Source organism: Sus scrofa, chromosome 14 (assembly GCF_054392235.1).
Source record: "Sus scrofa isolate SSC_HxYL_T2T_F1_AM1 chromosome 14, Sscrofa_HxYL_maternal_Yorkshire_Landrace_v2.0, whole genome shotgun sequence".
Classification (NCBI taxonomy): Eukaryota; Metazoa; Chordata; class Mammalia; order Artiodactyla; family Suidae; genus Sus; species Sus scrofa.
This window is the reverse complement of record NC_139396.1, coordinates 60,676,388-60,694,192: the sequence shown is the minus strand read 5'-3', so window position 1 is coordinate 60,694,192 and position 17,805 is coordinate 60,676,388. Positions and strand designations below refer to the sequence as shown.

At 39.6% G+C, this 17,805-nt stretch overlaps 1 protein-coding gene and 1 pseudogene across 8 annotated transcripts in view; both read right to left on the bottom strand.

Moving 5' to 3' along the window:
* HECTD4 (HECT domain E3 ubiquitin protein ligase 4) overlaps nt 1-17,805 on the bottom strand; it is a 211,478-nt gene that overhangs the window by 95,772 nt on the left and 97,901 nt on the right. For 6 of the 8 annotated variants that reach the window (XR_014826914.1, XR_014826915.1, XM_005657322.4 and 3 more), the window contains exons 10-18: nt 12,480-12,593; nt 11,593-11,733; nt 5,972-6,204; nt 5,455-5,600; nt 4,721-4,791; nt 3,982-4,087; nt 3,052-3,172; nt 2,280-2,408; nt 191-315 (exon numbers count right to left, since the gene is read on the bottom strand). Coding sequence is in view for 6 of the 8 variants with exons in the window: in XM_005657322.4 (XP_005657379.1) it covers nt 191-315; nt 2,280-2,408; nt 3,052-3,172; nt 3,982-4,087; nt 4,721-4,791; nt 5,455-5,600; nt 5,972-6,204; nt 11,593-11,733; nt 12,480-12,593 (1,186 nt within the window). In the remaining 2 variants the exon portion in view is untranslated. The remainder of the gene's footprint in view (nt 1-190; nt 316-2,279; nt 2,409-3,051; nt 3,173-3,981; nt 4,088-4,720; nt 4,792-5,454; nt 5,601-5,971; nt 6,205-11,592; nt 11,734-12,479; nt 12,594-17,805) is intronic. The other 2 variants (XM_005657324.4, XM_005657325.4) reach the window with 1 other exon arrangement.
* On the bottom strand, nt 14,909-15,493 carry LOC102159022 (large ribosomal subunit protein eL22 pseudogene; annotated as a pseudogene).

Genomic DNA, 17,805 nt, shown 5'->3' with positions numbered 1-17,805 from the left:
CATGACTGGCGGTCCAGTCTCACCTAAAGCACCATTAAAGAGTTCAATTGCATTTGGCTTTGAAACACTTGCCATTTCCACTGATTCTCACAAAACCCCCTCTATATTAAATGAACATTTGATATTCTGTTGAAAAATATTTTGCTTCCACAAGCAAATTCTTCCGGAAGGGCAACAGCCATTTCCTCACCTCTGCTCCCGGTCAGGTATGTCACTATTTATGAGGGCAGTTGTGACCTGCTGTAGCATTTCCAACACTTCATCACATCCAGTCAGGATCTGGGTGGCAAGAGCCAAAATACTGACCTTTAGCTCCTAGGTAGAAAATATCAAAAAATTATTCTTAAGCTTTGTGATGAATATATACTCGCAACGACAACATGAAATGATGTATTTGATGACGCATTTCCAAATTAAATAATGAGGTAGCCAGAATAAGCCCAAAGCAGTAAGTTCCGCTAGGATGGCAAGTAACAATTTGAGATGGGCGGCTAAGGTCTGGAGTGCTGACAGAAATACGCAGTATTTCACGGGGAGCACACCGAGTCCCTGGGAGAAAGGGCATTTCTCCCATCCCCTCCAGCACAAGAGAGCTCTCGGTGGCCAGCCCAGAAACTGTCCAGGTGGAAGATTGCCTTGGGTGGTATGAGGATAGCTAAAGAGAAAAACAGAACAGTAAAAGGCGCATGTATAGGCGGTGAATAAAATGAGACAAAAACACAACATTCTGAAACAGTACAAGTGACCTTTTTACTTAATGTTTTAAACCATTACACTCAAAAACAGGTAAGTTCAAAAATTCAATTAAAGTAGCAGGCAGTCATAGGCTATTAAACATTAAAAATAACTAGTAGAGAGTTCATGGGAGCACAAATACTAAAGAATGTGTTAAGAAACACTAGTTAAGGTCATAGAAATGTGTTGTTTTCAATTATTTTCTATTAAGGAAAAAATGCAACCAAATGAACCCTTTAGGTAAAATCTGTATCTTTTATTTTTCCCAGAAATACTAGACAAGCCAGCCTACTCTGCCTTTACCAAGAGAAGGGTTAAATAAGAATTTTAACATTTAACCTTTCAAATATAAGACATTGGTTTTCATTGTTGGAATTTCCTGGGATCTTTTGGGGTATGATTAAGGTATTTTTATCATTAAGAGAAGAAGAATTCTGAACTGACTGGATGAAAAAAAATTAGGTTTAAGCCATCCTAATCCTATCAGTCTTCATCTACTGACGACACAGCAGCATGGGGCCAGCACTACACAGGCCTTGGCTCTGATCCTCACAGCAACCTCACAAGGGAAATACTATAGCCCCTTTTTACTGATTCAGAAACTAAGACAAGAGAAGTTAATAAACAGTGCCAGCAATTTCAATGATTAATTCATGTATTTTTGCCTGTTTAAAAATGGATTATATAATAATAAACCCATAAATATGAAATAGCAGATGGATGATTCATATAATATATACACACAAAGGGATAAGAAAAGGGCAAACTGTAATGGCTTTTATCTTTAACTATGGCTTCCTTGGTGGTTTTTTCAGTGTGTTTTAGTCAACATTTTAAGGAAGAATCAAATTCTTATTGATTTCTCTAATTATCCCACAAAGATGAAATTCTGAAGAACAATGCAAACAACAGCTTAGAGCATCTGTCAAAATTATAACAACCATGGCTATAAAAAAATCTGTGGCTCGCTATAAATTGCCATGTGGGAACAAATTACTGAGTTTACACAGACGCTAACTTCAAAATAATTACCAAAAATAAAATGAACTATAGGTTCACAAATTATTCAACAACAGGATTGTAAGAAAATTATCACCTCTTTAAAGTTATTTGAATCAACAGAATATAAAAAGCCAGCCAAAATGTCAAAACTGTTTAAAATGTTATGCTCCAGGATTTATCTATATACATATATATGTATATGGACATATATATAAGTACATATATATGTTATAAACTTTCAGGTGCATATGAGATCACTTGTAAGTGCCATATTTTATAGTTCTCAAAAAAAGATGAAAATAAGCAAAGGCACAAAGAGATTGACAGGAGCACATGGATGACACATTATGAGAGTGTCACAAATACAGTAACCACTGTGCAGTGACATAAAAATCTATGAAATGAGTGGCCTAATACTACTTCTCACAAACTATAAGCCACATGGTGAACTCTGACATCATAATACACAGAAATTTAGCCACTTAAGCTGTGCTTTTACACACTGAGTAGAAAGCATCGTTAGAATAAAGCTTGGTGTTTACCTGTACCTTCAATGTCTCTCCCTGCAAGGAGTTGTCACTGTCATCATTCTCATCAGGTTTAATCAAAATAGTGTTACTGAGAAGGTGGTTCTGAACTGCCATCAGATAGCGCAGGCAGGAGGATGCAGCCTTTAATACAAATAAGGGCATTTAAATGATCAAAACCCTACTGAAAGAAGGGCTTATGTAATCCTCATGTTTTTAAAAGACTTTGACAAGGGAAGCAAAAGAGAAAGTACAGAAAACAGACCAAGTTAGTTTCTTGGGTGACTTATTTCCACATGGCTTTTGATATATAATTTAACACATTTACCATAACTTTCTGGCTTCTGCTACATATTTCTTGCTCATCACTCATATATTTACTTAAACGTTTGCCTCTTAATAATTAATTCTTCTTCCCCACCCTCTTCCCCTCACATACATCTCCATGAGAGAAGTCTCTACCCAAACCCTTAAAAGAATCTTTTGCTTCTTAAAATTAGAAGGGAAATCCTCGGTATTTTAAACAAAATGAAAACATTGATTCAGTCTAACAATTTATTACAGCAAGACATTTAAGCAGGAAGAATAAAGTCTTTGGAGAAAGCACCTCAAGTGGATTTGTCTAGTTCTACGTTTCTAAGACAAGCACACAACCATTCACTGACTTCCATTAATTAAGTCTATCCTTGCAAAGTATGTGTATGTGCACACACACACCTCGATACGCTAAAATGAAAAGAGGGACACTTGATATAATTTTGCTTTCATTAAACGCATTTTTACTTACAGGCACAGTTGAAAGGAGTTTTTGAAAATCATCTTTAGAGACAGTTTGGCACTTGGTGATTAAGATACAAGATTCTCGTACAACAATCTTCAGAATGTAGTGTAAAAGTTCATCATTTAGTCTTTAAAATGCAGGAAAAATGTAACAATAAGATACTGGTTAATTAATAAAAGGATAAAATTTATACAATCAGTACAAGATGACAAACAGAAGATACAAAATTTCTTGGTTCTGTAAGCAAATCATCTTACTGAGTAATGATGTTGACAACTGGGTATATTAACTAAACCAAACTTACAGAAACACAACAGTACTCAGGAAGCTAGTGTTAAGAACTTTATAAATAACAAACACCCTCCTCCCCTCACCTGCTCTAACCACACCCTCAGCCTTGCTCAAAAGGCACTGATTTGAACGATGCCCTCCACCCAGATTTCTTAAATAAGCTCCACTTCTTATTTCTGCAAAGTGCTTTTGCCAGGCCCAAGTTACTTTACTCATAAAACTGAAATGTGCTAATTTTTTTTCTTTTTTTTAGAGCCACACTCACGGCATATGGAGGTTCCCAGGCTAGGGATTGAATAAAAGCTATGGCTGCCAGCCTACGCCATTGCTCATGGCAATGCCAAATCCCTGACTCACTGTGTGAGGCCAGGGATCAAACCCGCATCCTCATGGACACTAGTCAGATTTGTTTCAGTCAGATTTGTTTCTGCTGTGCCACAATGAGAACTCCTGTGCTATTTCTTATGGCAACTATGGGCTTTATTATCTTTCAGTTGATCCACAGTTTAGACTTAACATGGTAATTATCACATAAGATATTATAGGAGACTAAAGTTGATCAAATACATTTAAATGTAAATTAATTACTGAGAAAAACATAAAGAAAAGGCTAGCAGTGAAAAACATAACGTAACATAACATCACCTATAATGATCATCCTCCTCGCTGCCAAATCGATTGTTTTGAAGCTGTTCCGCCAAATTGGTTAGGATCACATCCCGCAGCTGGGAGAGGCCGCTGTTTCTCTCTCCTAACACAGAACAAAGCTTCATAAACTACCTTGATAATTACACTTGGAAAAACTGATGCTATTGAAGAAGTATTTAAACAAGCAGATTGTCAACAATCTAGGGGCACCAGGCTTATTTACTTATACAGAAACAACAGCAGCAAAAACTACATCATAACCAATCAGATTTTCTTTAACCAGAACATCCTGGTTTAAGTGTAGTTATTTCTTGATATTTCACAAAGTGTGATTTCTAATTCCCTCAAAAAATGTTGCTTATAAATGCAGAGTGTCTTTAACGTGGTGAATTTCATTGCTGTCATTTAGTTTAACTTTAAACATTGGGTTTTAATGTGTGGGGGGAAAAAACTGGCTTAGAAATTCCAAGAAGCCATTATCTTTAACATTCATTAAACCTCTACAGTCAGGTACATTATGCTACACAGCGAGAATAGAAAGAGGTTTATAAAGCTTGACAACATACAGAACACGGTTTCTGCATTCAATCTGGTTTAAGTGTTGACATATGTGCCTTTTTAAAGTAATGTTGACTAATAGATATGAAGAAAAAAATACTGTCTTAAAAGTCAGTCATTTCCTTAGGGACAAAAAAGGATGGATTTTTTTCAAGGGTAATTAAAGGATAGTTCTCACCTTCAGTTAAGACCAGCTTAAGTAAGTTATTGATTTCAGTTTCACCTGGGTACAAGATATTTAAACCAGAGCTGAAATGACAGAAAAGTTGAAAAGCTTTTAAACACATGTTCTAGAAAGTCCAAACTCTAAATATTTAAATTTTTATTAAAGATGTCGGTGTGAGTACAGTTTCATCACTAAAAAAACAGTTGAACCTAAATTCACTGTTGTGATATAGTCCAGTGACTTCCCTGATAAATGGTATCCCTCTCCTTTCATACCTGTCAATCACCAAAATGATAACTTATCTGAGGCTAGAAGCAGAACTGGTTAAAGAGAACTATCAATATAGTCAAGCCAGCTACATGCAGATTGTGCCAAAAAAATCATCTGAGAAGCAAATGGGAGGGCAAAGACGAGAATCCAGTCTGTCAAAGGCTGTTTCTTAACCACTTTGCCACACTTTGTTCCAAATGAAAACATCCACTTGCAAACCATCAAAATGTCTACCTAAAGGGAGTTTTTTTTTTCCTTTTGCTGTTTTAAGATCCAAAAGTTGGGATTAAGTGTGTATATAGATGGCTGGCTTGGGTCCTCTGGGGTGGGGCCACACACCTCTCCCCTCTACACGTGAGGTCCTGACTGAGGATGGGATAAGAGACATCCAGGCCCTCAGCCTGCAGGGAAGGGTACAATGCAGTGCAGGAGAAGCCTCCTGCAGGAAAGCACTAAGCAAGTCATGTGCTGATCACCTGATGGCAAGGCAGACTTCTTTCTGAATCTCAGGGCAAATTTGATCTCTGGGTGCCATCAACAACTGCCAAAGAAGCAATCCCGACCGGCGAATGATGTCTCGATTCCTTTCAGTTTGTGGGCTGAAGAAAAATTTAAACACCACCTACAGAAACATAAGGGATATATCTGGAAGTGCTAATTTTACTGGGGATAAAATTATCCCGATGAAGAAAGTACATGCCAGTTATTCTTATGAATAAATACCCAGGTGGATTTTTAACCACACTCTCTTCTATTGTATAATGGTATAATTATAGTAAATATATTACATATATTAATTGCAAGGAGCCACATATAGCAACATTCCATTAACTGCAGTGCAATGAATATGATGATAATTCTAATTATAGGATTAGAATGTATTAAAATGCAAAAAAGGAACGTTATTACATTTTTCTTCTGGTAGAAATTAGCTGGCTGAAGCCAAGGCTTGTGTTTTTCTCTATTTTATTTATCTCAAAGCAGTGTATTTACCTGAAAGACCACGAGAATGCAGCGTATAATACAGGTATCTCCATTAACCATGGCCTTCTCCATAATGTCACAAATACTGCTAAGATGGTGTGCTTCAATCGGATGCTGCTTGCCCAAGACACTCGTGATGGGAAGATTGGGGTTGGTGGCGAGAAGGTTGAGTTGGTGTATGCACATCGCACCAACGTGGTGCAATAATTGGTTTATAACCTCGTTTGTGGTTATAGCCTCTTCTAGAAGGTGAAAAGGAAATTCAGTGAGGAAAGACATCTCTGTGGGTGTCCCCAAGGAATACACCTCTGACTTAGAAAAGGTACATGCACTTTTGTACCTTCCTGTAGAAGAGACTATTTTAGTTCCAATCTCCACTTCTGTTGGAGAATCCTCTTCCCAGAGTGCTGGGGTGAAAACTCTTGGGAAATTCCTTTTTTTTTTTTTTTTTTTCCTTGGCTGTGCCTGCAGCATGCAGAGGTTCCCAGGCCAGGGATTGAACCCAAGCCACAGCAGTGACATGCCAGATCCTTAACCCACTGAGCCACCAGGGAACTCTGTAAATTTCCTTTTTGGTTTTGTCTTTTTTAGTGCCACACTCATGGTATATGGAGGTGCCCAGTCTAGGGGTGGAACTGGAGCCACAGACACCAGCCTATTCCACATCAACGCCAGATCTGAGCCGCAGACATAATTGACACGGCAAGGCTGGATCCTTTAAACCACTGAGCGAGGCCAGGGATCAAACTTGCATCCTCATGGATACTAGTCAGATTTTTAACCTGCTGAGCCACAATGGGAACTCTGAAGACTTCCCTTTTTTTTTTTTTTTTTTTTTTTAAGGGCATAAGTAGCTACCACTTCCTGAGCCTTTTCTATATGCCAGACAATGGACTGAATGCTTTGCATGTATTACCTTATAATAGTTACAAACTTCAACTATTTTAGCCCTGTTTGGCAGAGAAGTGAATCAAAAATCAAAGAGGTTCATTAACACACCCTGGATCACATGGCTAAGTGGTAGAGCTGGGGTTTGAATTCAGGTCATCTCAACTCAGATCCCAGGCTGGTAACTATTCAAGAAAAATCTCTGCATCTTCTAGCCCTCCTCTGTGGTACAGCCCACCACCCTCCCTCATCCAGAAATATCTCCTCCCACAGTGCTTCAAACATTTTGATCTCATTTAGTCACCACAGCCTAGACAGCAATCAGTTCAACCTTGGAAGGGATGACAAGCATCCTCTTATCTAATAATAAATGTCTCATGGATGGTCACAGGGATTCAGGGAATGGAGGTGAAATTAATCTAAACAGGCCAAGTACAAAAAAAAAAAAAAAAAAAAAAAAAAAAAAAAGACTGCTTTTTCCCTTAAACCATCTGAAATGAACTGCCTAAAAGGAATTAAGAAAGTAGGTAATCTTGGAGAGACAGGATCAGTTGGGGTAATCTCAGAACTGCAAAAGGATTGTGAGTACTGGGAACTATGAGGAAAGGACTCAAGGAAAACCTAACAGAAGGTAAACCTTGTCAAAACTAAACTTCAGAGAGTTCCTATTTTGGTGCAGCAGAAACGACTCCAACTAGGAACCATGAAGTTGTGGGTTTGATCTCTGAACTTGCACAGTGGGTTGAGGATCCGGCATTGCTGTGAACTATGGTGTAGGTCGCAGATGAGGCTTGGATCTGGCGTTGCTGTGGCTGTGGTGTAGGCCGGCAGCTGTAGCTCTGATTCAACCCCTAGCCTGGGAACCTCCATATGCCGTGGGTGCGGCCCTTAAAAGCAAAAAAACAAAAACCCTAAAATTCAATTGTGTGTTAAAACTAGGGCCAGGCTGGGTTGCATTCTCTTCAGTGCATTTATGAATCCTTGATCTTATAATAGTAGAATGAAGGTTAGTACTATTCATCTTCACCAAAGACTCTTTGAAAGGTAGCTCTGGGATCTACCCAAATAAAGGAGGTCTTTAATTTTTATTCTGATGGGAAGCCGTTTGAGGTGTCTAAGCAGAGGAGTGACAGATCTAACTACACAGATTGTACAAGACTCTGGCTGCCATGCAGAGACGAGCCTAAGTGGGGTGGAGGGGGGCAGCTGCAAGGGAAGAAGGAAGACCAGTGAGGGCGCTACTCTGATAATCCAGGGGAAGATGATGGCCCAGAGGAGAGCTGAAGCAGCAGAGACTGAGGAAAACTGTTAGATTTGGGATATATCTTGAAGAGAAGAGCTAAAAGGATTTGCTGATGTCCATTTGGATGTGGATATGAGAGAAAGAAAGTCAAAGATAACCCTAAATTTTCAGTCTGAGCATACGAAAGAACAGTGATCCATATACTGGCATATGAGGGACTGGTATAGATTTGTAGGGGTGAGATATAGGGAGTTTTTTGGGGGTCATTTGTTTTTTGGGGGTCCTTTTAGGGCCACACCAAGGGCACATGGAGGTTCCCAGGCTAGGGGTTGAATTGGAGCTACAGCTGCCAGCCTACACCACAGCCACAGTAATGCCAGATCCAAGCCACGTCTGCGACCTACACCACAGCTTACAGCAATGCCAGATCCTTAACCCACTGAGGAAGGCCAGGAATCAAACCGACATCCTTGTGGATAGTAGTCAGGTTCATTAACGCTGAGCCAAAATGAGAACTCCCAGGAGTTTGTTTTTGATGTGTTAAGTTGAAGATGTTAGGTATCCAAGGGGAGGCAAATACACAGATTGGAGTTTAGACAAGAGGCTTGGGCTTGGAGCTAATTAGCGAGTCACTAATATATAGATAACTTTCTTTTTTTGTTTTTTGTTTTTGTTTTTGGTCTTTTTGCCATTTCTTGGGCCACTCCTGCGGCATACGGAGGTTCCCAGGCTAGGAGTTGAATCGGAACTGTAGCTGCCAGCCTACGCCAGAGCCACAGCAACGCGGGATCCGAGCCGCATCTGCGACCTACACCACAGCTCACGGCAACGCCAGATCGTTAACCCACTGAGCAAGGGCAGGGGCCGAACCCGCAACCTCATGATTCCTAGTCAGATTCGTTAACCACTGCGCCACAATGGGAACTCCTAGATAACTTTCTTATTTTGTGATGTTTTATAGCTTATCAAGACATAATTTACATACACCATGAAGTTCACCCACTCTAAGTACACAAAATTTTTTTAGTAAGTTTATGCAAATACCAAAATCAAGAGGGAAAGCAGAGAAATCACTACTGACCCTATAAAAATTAAACTAATTATAATACTGGGAGGAACTTTGACAACAAAAAAGAAAACTGAGATAAAATGCACAAATGTCTAGAAAGACACAAATTAGCAAAATGAACTCAAGAAGAAACAGAAAATCTAATAGATAATTCCATAGCCTCAAGCATCACCTTCTCCAAAATAATAACTACTGTGGCAATTAACAAAATCTCTAATGTTTTTATTCCAGGAGGTAGAGCCTAATTCCCCTTCCAATGAGTGTGGGCTTCATATCTTGATTTTAACAAATAGAGTATGGAAGGGGAAAAGCAGTAACTTTGCAGGGAAGGAAGCTGGCATTTAAACCACGTGATCAATTTTAATAGCTTGAGTAATGTCATGTTACTACCATGTACCCTGTGATTATCATGTAACGAGAAAAGCACTTCGCCTTTGCAGTATTACTCCCCATAATCTATAACCTCAGTTTAAAAGAAGACATCAGATTACCCCAAACTGAGCAACACTCTACAAAATATCTGACCAGTGTTCCTTAAAAGTGTCTTTTTCTGTTCTTGAGATAGAATAACTCTATCCATCTATATTCAAGTTTGCTAACTATTTCTCCCACCATCTCGAATCTCCTGTTGAGCCACTCTGATGACTTTTTTACTTTTCAGCCACTGAACTTTTCAAATCCAGAATTTCCAACTGGTTCTTCTTCATCTATAAATTATTTGTTGAAATCCTCATTTGTTTAATCACAGTAATCATACTTTCCTTTAATCTTTTAGTTCTTTGAATTATTGATTCATTTTTGTCTTTTTAGGGCCACACCCATAGCATATGGAAGTTCCCAGGCTAGGGGTCAAATCAGAACTGTAGCTGCTGGACTACACCACAGCCACACCAACACCACATCTGAGCCGTGCCTGTGACCTACACCACAGTTCACGGCAACGCCAGATCCTTAACCCACTGAGCAAGGCCATGGATGGAACCTGCGTTCTCATGGATCCTAGTCAGGTTTGTTAACCACTGAGTCACGAGTGGAACTCCCTGAATTTATTGATAAAGGCTGCTTTAAAGTCTTCATCTGCTAAGTCCAACATCTCATTTTTACCTGCAGTGTTTAGCTTGATTCTTATGTTCATTTTTTATTTCTCACCTCTATTTTAGTTCCTTCTTTCATTTGCTTATTTTTATTATCCTTGTTTTTATTTTGAAGCCTGCCTTCCTAATGGTCACCTGACCTGAGTCAGAGGTTATGTTCAAAAACACCTTCGGCCAGTAAGACTTCCAACCTGGATGGATACATGTCTTTTGAGGGGAAGCACAACAAAGTTTATGCAGTTTTAAACTCTTCCCTGGTTTTCACCTTCTGCTGGGCCCTCTCAAATCTCTGCATATGTATGAAGGCTCACTTTCAGCCAAGCCTCTGTGAGTAGCTTGAACCCTCTCTGGCTTCTATGCAGATATTTGGGGAGTTTATGAAGGTCCTTTGTAGCTTTCTCACTGTTCAGAACTCGCCAGTAAATTTCTGGCTAGTCTGCTGGCTTGCTGCTTGCCCTAAACAGGACCACAACCTCAGGCTAGCTAAGCTACTGGGTCTCTGTTTGCCACCAAGACCACTACTGTTACTGACATTGCTTGTGAGCATGAGTTTTTCCATGCTGTTCCAAATCAGTCAGCCCCCTCTGGCAGCAAAGCGGCTGGCTCACGTATCTGTCCCACCATGGGAGAATTACTGCACTGACTGAGCTTGAGGTAAGGGACAGGAGTGTCCCAAGCAAAGAACACCACAGACTTCTATTGTTCTTAGCCAAAGTTCAGTGTTTTTGTTTTTGTTTTTGTTTTTTAATGAATACTGCTTCTATATTTGGTGTACACCTTTGGTCAATTTCCAGAGCCTATAAATAATTATTTGATAATTCAGTCCATTGCTTTATCGGGAGAGGATTTGCCAAGATACTCACTACTCCATACCAAATAGTTGACTTTGAGGTCATAAGATTTTAAGTTTGTATTAACTTAATATTAAGAAACTTAATACTAAGAAATATAAGTACTTTACTAGATATTCTACCAAACTGTAAGTCTGTGTATGCGAGTTGTTATCAACGCAAAACATTATAATAGCTTATACAATCCCATGCCGAGTACAAATAAGGAACCAATATTTGACCCAAAGTTCTGACAATTTTACAAGGGACATAACCATTTTCCTTTTAAAAAAAACTTCCCACCTCAAAAGCTCTATTCATTTACACACTTATTTACATATTCATAAGCCAATCAGATGGGAATAATTTTAGGTTTCTAAATTCAAAGAGGGAAAGCTATTGACAAATTCTGCTGCTTGGGCTATGTTCCCACTAACTGATGCTGCTTTACTCTTGCACATTTCACAGGGGAAGGTCTCTTCCCGTAGGATCTAAGTGCACCTCACCTTTGGGCTCAGTGATGATGTGGCTGACTCCAAGCCTCTGACAGACATAATGGAAGGCCTGATTCCCGGGATTACACCATTGATCGATATAATCATTCGAGCATGTCCACAGCATGTTATTCACTGTATCATAACAGGCACCTGCAGAAAGGGCATCCTTTATTCAACTATCATGTCATCATCTGCCTGATTCATACTTCTCATAAGCACTGCTAAAGAATGGAAGGGCAAGGATTCTCCCCAACCATACAGGTCACATCCCTACTCCCACATATTTACCTGGCAAAGCATTAGATTGGGGCTTAGTAAGAAAGCAGGATTCAATTTCTACTTTGCTTAACTAATATATGAGAATGGAGTAAGTATCATGGAATAGAAAGTTCTTAGTAACTGACCTACATGTGACCTTTTTAATTCCAAAAGGGATTTAAGTGGCTTATCTTAAAACCCAGGTACAATAGGACTAATTAACACTAACGCACAATAAAAGCCTTAGTAACTGAGCCCAAAACTTAGATCTGAGCTTCCTAGGTGCCAAGGCAAAAAGAAAATTCAATGTATTACTAAGTGCTCATTTTCTAACAATAAGTAGTATGCAATTCCGTAGGGGAAATAAAACCTTTTTATGGCATGAACTTTGAGGAGCATTTGTTACAGGCATCATCACACAACCTGATGGACAGTATCTTCAATAGAATTTATGCAGAGGAATTTCACACATTACAATTTCTTACATGAATACTCAAACAGTGGCATTAAAAAAAAAAAAAAAAAAAAACCTCTGGCTTTAAAGGTAGGTAGAATACCACAGAAAATTGGCGAGGTTTTTTGAGAGAAATTGCTAAAACTTGGAATCTTTCAAGGAAATTTGGGCATTTATTTCTTACCTAATCCTGGTACAAGAGCACCACGCCCCAGTGAGCTTCCAGCAGCATCTATGAGATCAGCACGACTTGTGAACTGGCCATCCGAAATATTATACACCAAGCTAGAGGCGAGAACTTCAGAAACAAACATTAAGATGAGGGTTAGTCTACTTTTCAAAGCTTAAACTTTAGCCTCTTTTTTTTAATTTTAAATTTATTTTTTATTGTTATTTCCCCCAACACACTTTTTTTTTCCCCACTGTACAGCATGGGGACCCAGTTACACATATATATAGACATAATTTTTTCTCCCATTGTTGTGCTGCGTTGTATCTAGACATAGTTTTCAGTTCTACAAAGCAGGATCTCATTGTAAATCCATTCCATGAGCAATAGTTTGCATCCGCTGACCCCAAGCTCCCAATCCCTCCCACTCCCTAACTTTAGCCTCTTAACAAGACTTTCATAAAAATCTTTTCTGGTTGTCTATTGGTGGTAACAATAAGGAGACAGAAGACACAAGACACACATAAGACCACAAAAAGAAAACTTTCACAAAGTCTCTTCCACTACAATAACACATATTTTTGAAAGTGTTTTTAAAATGGCAACTTTTCATATACAGGTTTTTTCTTTTCTTTGTCTTTTTAGGGCTGCTCTTGAGGTATATGGGGTTCCCAGGCTAGGGGTCAAATCAGAGCTGTAGCTGCCAGCCTACACCACAACCACAGCAACGCAGGATCCCAGCTGTGTCTGCCACCTACACCACAGGTCACAGCAATGCCGGATCTTTAACCCACTGAGCAAGGACAGGGATTGAACCTGCATCCTCATAGATACTAGTCAGGTTCATTAACCACTGAGCCACAACAGAAACTCCCAATACATATAGGTTTTTTCACTAAGGAATATCGTAAAAGGGTAACTGCAAGGGGTAGAGAGGCTATGATCATTAACATCACAAAGTAACAACTTTTACAAGAATATTTTACATATATCCACTAATCTTTACTGGCGCCCAGTAAAAGATTAGTGGATGCTTAAACACATCAATTGCTATCCTTCCAAGTACTGGCTCTAAAACTTGCAGGCACTTGGCCTTTTCCCTCAACACAGGATAGTGTAGTGATGACAAGCATGAGCTTTTGGATTCTGGGTTTGAATTCCAGCTCTACCACCTTGGGAAGCGTATTGAGCCTCTCAGTTTCCTCATGTGGAAAGTGGAAATAATCATAGTACTTACTTTATACAGTTATTGTGAAGATTAAATGAGTTTTAAAAGGGTCTACACCAGCACATATAAGCTAGCTTCTATTTTTTATTTTTCTGAAAAGGTTTTACTGTGCACAGAGGGGAGGAGGCTCAGTTCTTCCCCTGCTGTTGCTTTCCTCATGGCAGCCAGGACATTAATGAGCTTCTCTGTCTTCTTGACAAGGGTGTATGTCCCACCCTTTTCTTTCCTCTTCTTTTTTTGCCACGCCCACAGCATGTAGTAGTTCCTGGGCCAGGGATGAACCCATCCCACAGCAGCAACCTGAGCCACAGCAACGACAACACTGATCTTTAACCCACTGAGCCACCAGGGAACCGTCCCCACCCTTTTCCTGAAGCACTTGAGGGCCTGCTTGTCCTTGGAGACCTTCAGCAGCTCCATGGCGTGCTGTTTTCCTAAGGACAAAGCCACACACCTTTTGGATCATGTCTCAAGTGGCTGTGCCCTGGCATGCTTACATCCTGGGTCACCTCGTGGCCCTTGTGGAGACCCACGGCCATGGGATACCACAGAGCCAGGGCTGCTGCTCTTCAATGGCTTCTATTATTGACATTATTTTCTTCCCCACTTTCCAACATAAAATTCTACCACTGTCTCTCAAGTCTCTTTTTCTTATTCCCATTATCCTAGTAATCCAGATTCCTGTACTCTGTTTCTTTGCTATTTTCCTTTTTTTTTTTTTTTGTCTTTTCAGGGCCATGCCTGTGGCATATGGAGGTTCCCAGGCTAGGGGTCAAATCGGAGCTACAGCTGCCGGCCTACACCACAGCCACGGCAACACCAGATCCAAACCGCATCTGTGACCACAGCTCATGGCTGTGCCGGATCCTTAACCCACTGAGTGAGGCCAGGGATCGAACCCACAACCTCACCGTTCCTAGGTGGATTTGTTTCCATTGCGCCACAACAGGAACTCCTCTATTTTCTATTGCTCTGTCCTGCACACCAAAAAATGATATTCTCCAGCCAAATCTCTTTTTCATCATGTTGACCATACATATGCCCTTTCCTTCCCTGGCCACTTACATGAATAACAGCCATTTTTCAAGACTTAAACTCAAAGCTTCATGAAATCTCTCCCTTCTACCCCACTAGACAATGACCCTTCCATTCTGTGATTCTGCATGACTTACATCTGCCCTCTATGGTTCAGGAAGTGATACAGCATTGTATATCATTTTCTTTTCTTTTCGGTTCTTAAGTTTTATTCAAGAACTCGTACAAAATATTACAAACAATTGAACTTTAATCCTCATCTTCCTCCTCCTCTTCATCTTATTCTGGAAGTAGTGCAATTCATAACTTTCTTTGCTATTAGCAACTACACATCACCAGTCACATAGGTTATTCTTCAAATATTTTTTGGTGAGATATCTCAAATATCTTTTGGAAAAAGGCACCTCGAAAGTTATAGTGTTTTTGCTTTTGCTTCTTTCAACTGTTACAACCCCTACACCAAGGTCCCCAGCTTTTCCATTCACTTTGATTCTCCCCTGAAGAAATTGCTCAAAATTGGCAGCATCTATGATTCTCTTCTATGGGGTACATGCAATCAACAGTAAACTTCAGAACCTGCTTCCTCTTTTGGCCCCCGATTTGTCACAAGTGCTTTCACAGGTGCCATGGTGGCACAGGAGGCGGAAAGAGCTGTATATCATTTTCTAGATCTTTTACACACCTACATCATATCTCCCCACCAGACCATGAGCTCCTCAAAGCAAGCACCACTTCTTCCACTTACTAAGTAGTCCCCACTGTGACCAATGTGGAACAGGACACAGAAGGAATTTAAAGATATATTTGCTGGTCTAAAAACAGAATCACTGGGCAAGCTATATCCTCATGAAAAAAATGGCACCATAAAGGCTTATTTTATTCAAATGGGACCAATTTCAACAGAGTGGAAGACGCTAGGCCAAGGAGACTAAAAAGGGTTTAAGAAAACTAATGGTCAATAAAAAGACAACCCAATTTAAAAACTGACATAAGATTGGAATAGATATTTCTCCAAAGAACATATACAAATGGCCAGTGAGCAAAGAAAAGGTGTTCAACATCATTTGTTGGGGAAATGTAAATCAAAACTAGCATAAGATGTCACTTCATAGGCATTAGGATGGCCATTTTAAGAAAATGAAAATGGAGTGCCCGTTATGGCTCTGCAGTAACGCACCTGACTAGTATCCATGAGGACACAGGTTCGATCGCTGAGTGGGTTAAACAATCTGGTGTTGCTGTGAGCTGTGGTGTATATATCACCGACACACTCAAATCTGGCGTTGCTGTGTCTGTGGCATATGCTGGTGGCTACAGCTCTCATTCATCATAGCCTGGAACTTCCATATGCCATGGGTGCAGCCCTAAAAAGATGGGGGAGAAAAGGGAGTTCCCGTTGTGGCTCAATGGTTAACGAATCTGACTAGGAACCATGAGGTTGCAAGTTTGATCCCTGGCCTTGCCAGTGGGTTAGGGATCCAGCATTGCTGTGAGCTGTGGTGTGGGTTGCAGATGCGGCTCGGATCCCGAGTTGCTATGGCTCTGGCGTAGGCCAGTGGCTACAGCTACGATTAGACCCCTAGCCTGGAAACCTCCATATGCTGCGGGTGCGGCCCTAGAAAAGACAAAAAAGACCAAAAAAAAAAAAAAAAAGAAAAAAAGAAAAAGAAAATGAAAATGAAAACAATAAATGTCAGAGAGTATATGAAGAAAATGAAACCATTGCTAATGAGAATGTAAAATGGTACAGTCACTTTGGAAAACACTTTAGCAATCCCTCCAAAGGTTAAACATACAGTTACCATATGTAAAATTCTACTTCTATACATGTAAGCAAGAGAAATAAAAATATGTCCATAAAAAACTTGTACATGAATATCCATAGCAGCATTTTCAAAACAGCCAAAAAGAACAAACAATCCAAATGTCAACAAAATGGAATATATCCATACAATCAAATATGATTTGGCCATAAAAAGAAATGAAGTAATGATTTGTGCTATAATATGAATGAACCTTGGAAACATGTTTAAGTTAAAAAAAAAAAAAAAAGCCAGTCACAAAAGCACATCTATTGTGTACTTCCTTATTTATGAAAAGTCCATAGAGATAGAAAGTAGATTGGCGGATGCCAGGGGCTGGGGTGAGGAGTGAAAAAAGGGAGTGACTGCCAATGGGTATGGGGTCTCTTTTTGCAGTGGGAAACACTCTAGAATTAGTGGTGATGGTATACAGCTCCAAGTATACTAAAAACTACTGCACTGTATAAAGAAGTTTTATGATACATAAGTTATAAAGCTGTTACTGTTTTTAAAAAGGAGAGTAATGGTAAATTTACATCATTTACCCAAGGGCTAAAGAGGACATCCTGGTCACCTGTTAGAGAAAGCAGCCTGCTGAGAAAAAGTCTAACCAATTTGATCCTAATGGCAAAAGGAGGGAGCTCCCATTGTGGTGCAATGGAAGCGAATCCGACCAGGAACCATAATGCTGCAGGTTTGATCCTTGGCCTCACTCAGTGGGTTAAGGATCCAGCATAGCTGTGAGTGTGGTGTCTGTCACAGATGCGGCTCAGATCCCACGTTGCTGTGGCTGTGGTATAGGCCGGCACCTACAGCTCCAATTAGACCCCTAGGCTGGGAATCTCCATATGCTGCAAGTGCAGCACTAAAATAGAGGGGGGGAAAAAAAAAAACAAAAAAAACACCAAAAAAACCCAACAACAACAAATAAAATCTAAATGTGAAGTATAATCCTTTAACAGAATTACTGTAAGCAAATATCTTAAGAGGGTAAAACATAAAATATTGGGAAATGAACACAAGTAAACTGACTATAATACATTTCACTTTTATGTGCCTAAACAAATTTCAAGGAAAAAAAGAATATTAAAAAAGTGTTACCATATATAAAAGGAATATGTGAATTGTTTTTGTTGTTTGTTTTTATAAATACTCTAAGATACTTTATTGCATGTGAGCACCAAACAACAATGTGAGACACTATTAGCCAATTATTTTTTACAAGTTCAAAAAATGAGGTTCAGAGGAGTTAAATGATTTCCCTGAGAGAAAAAGG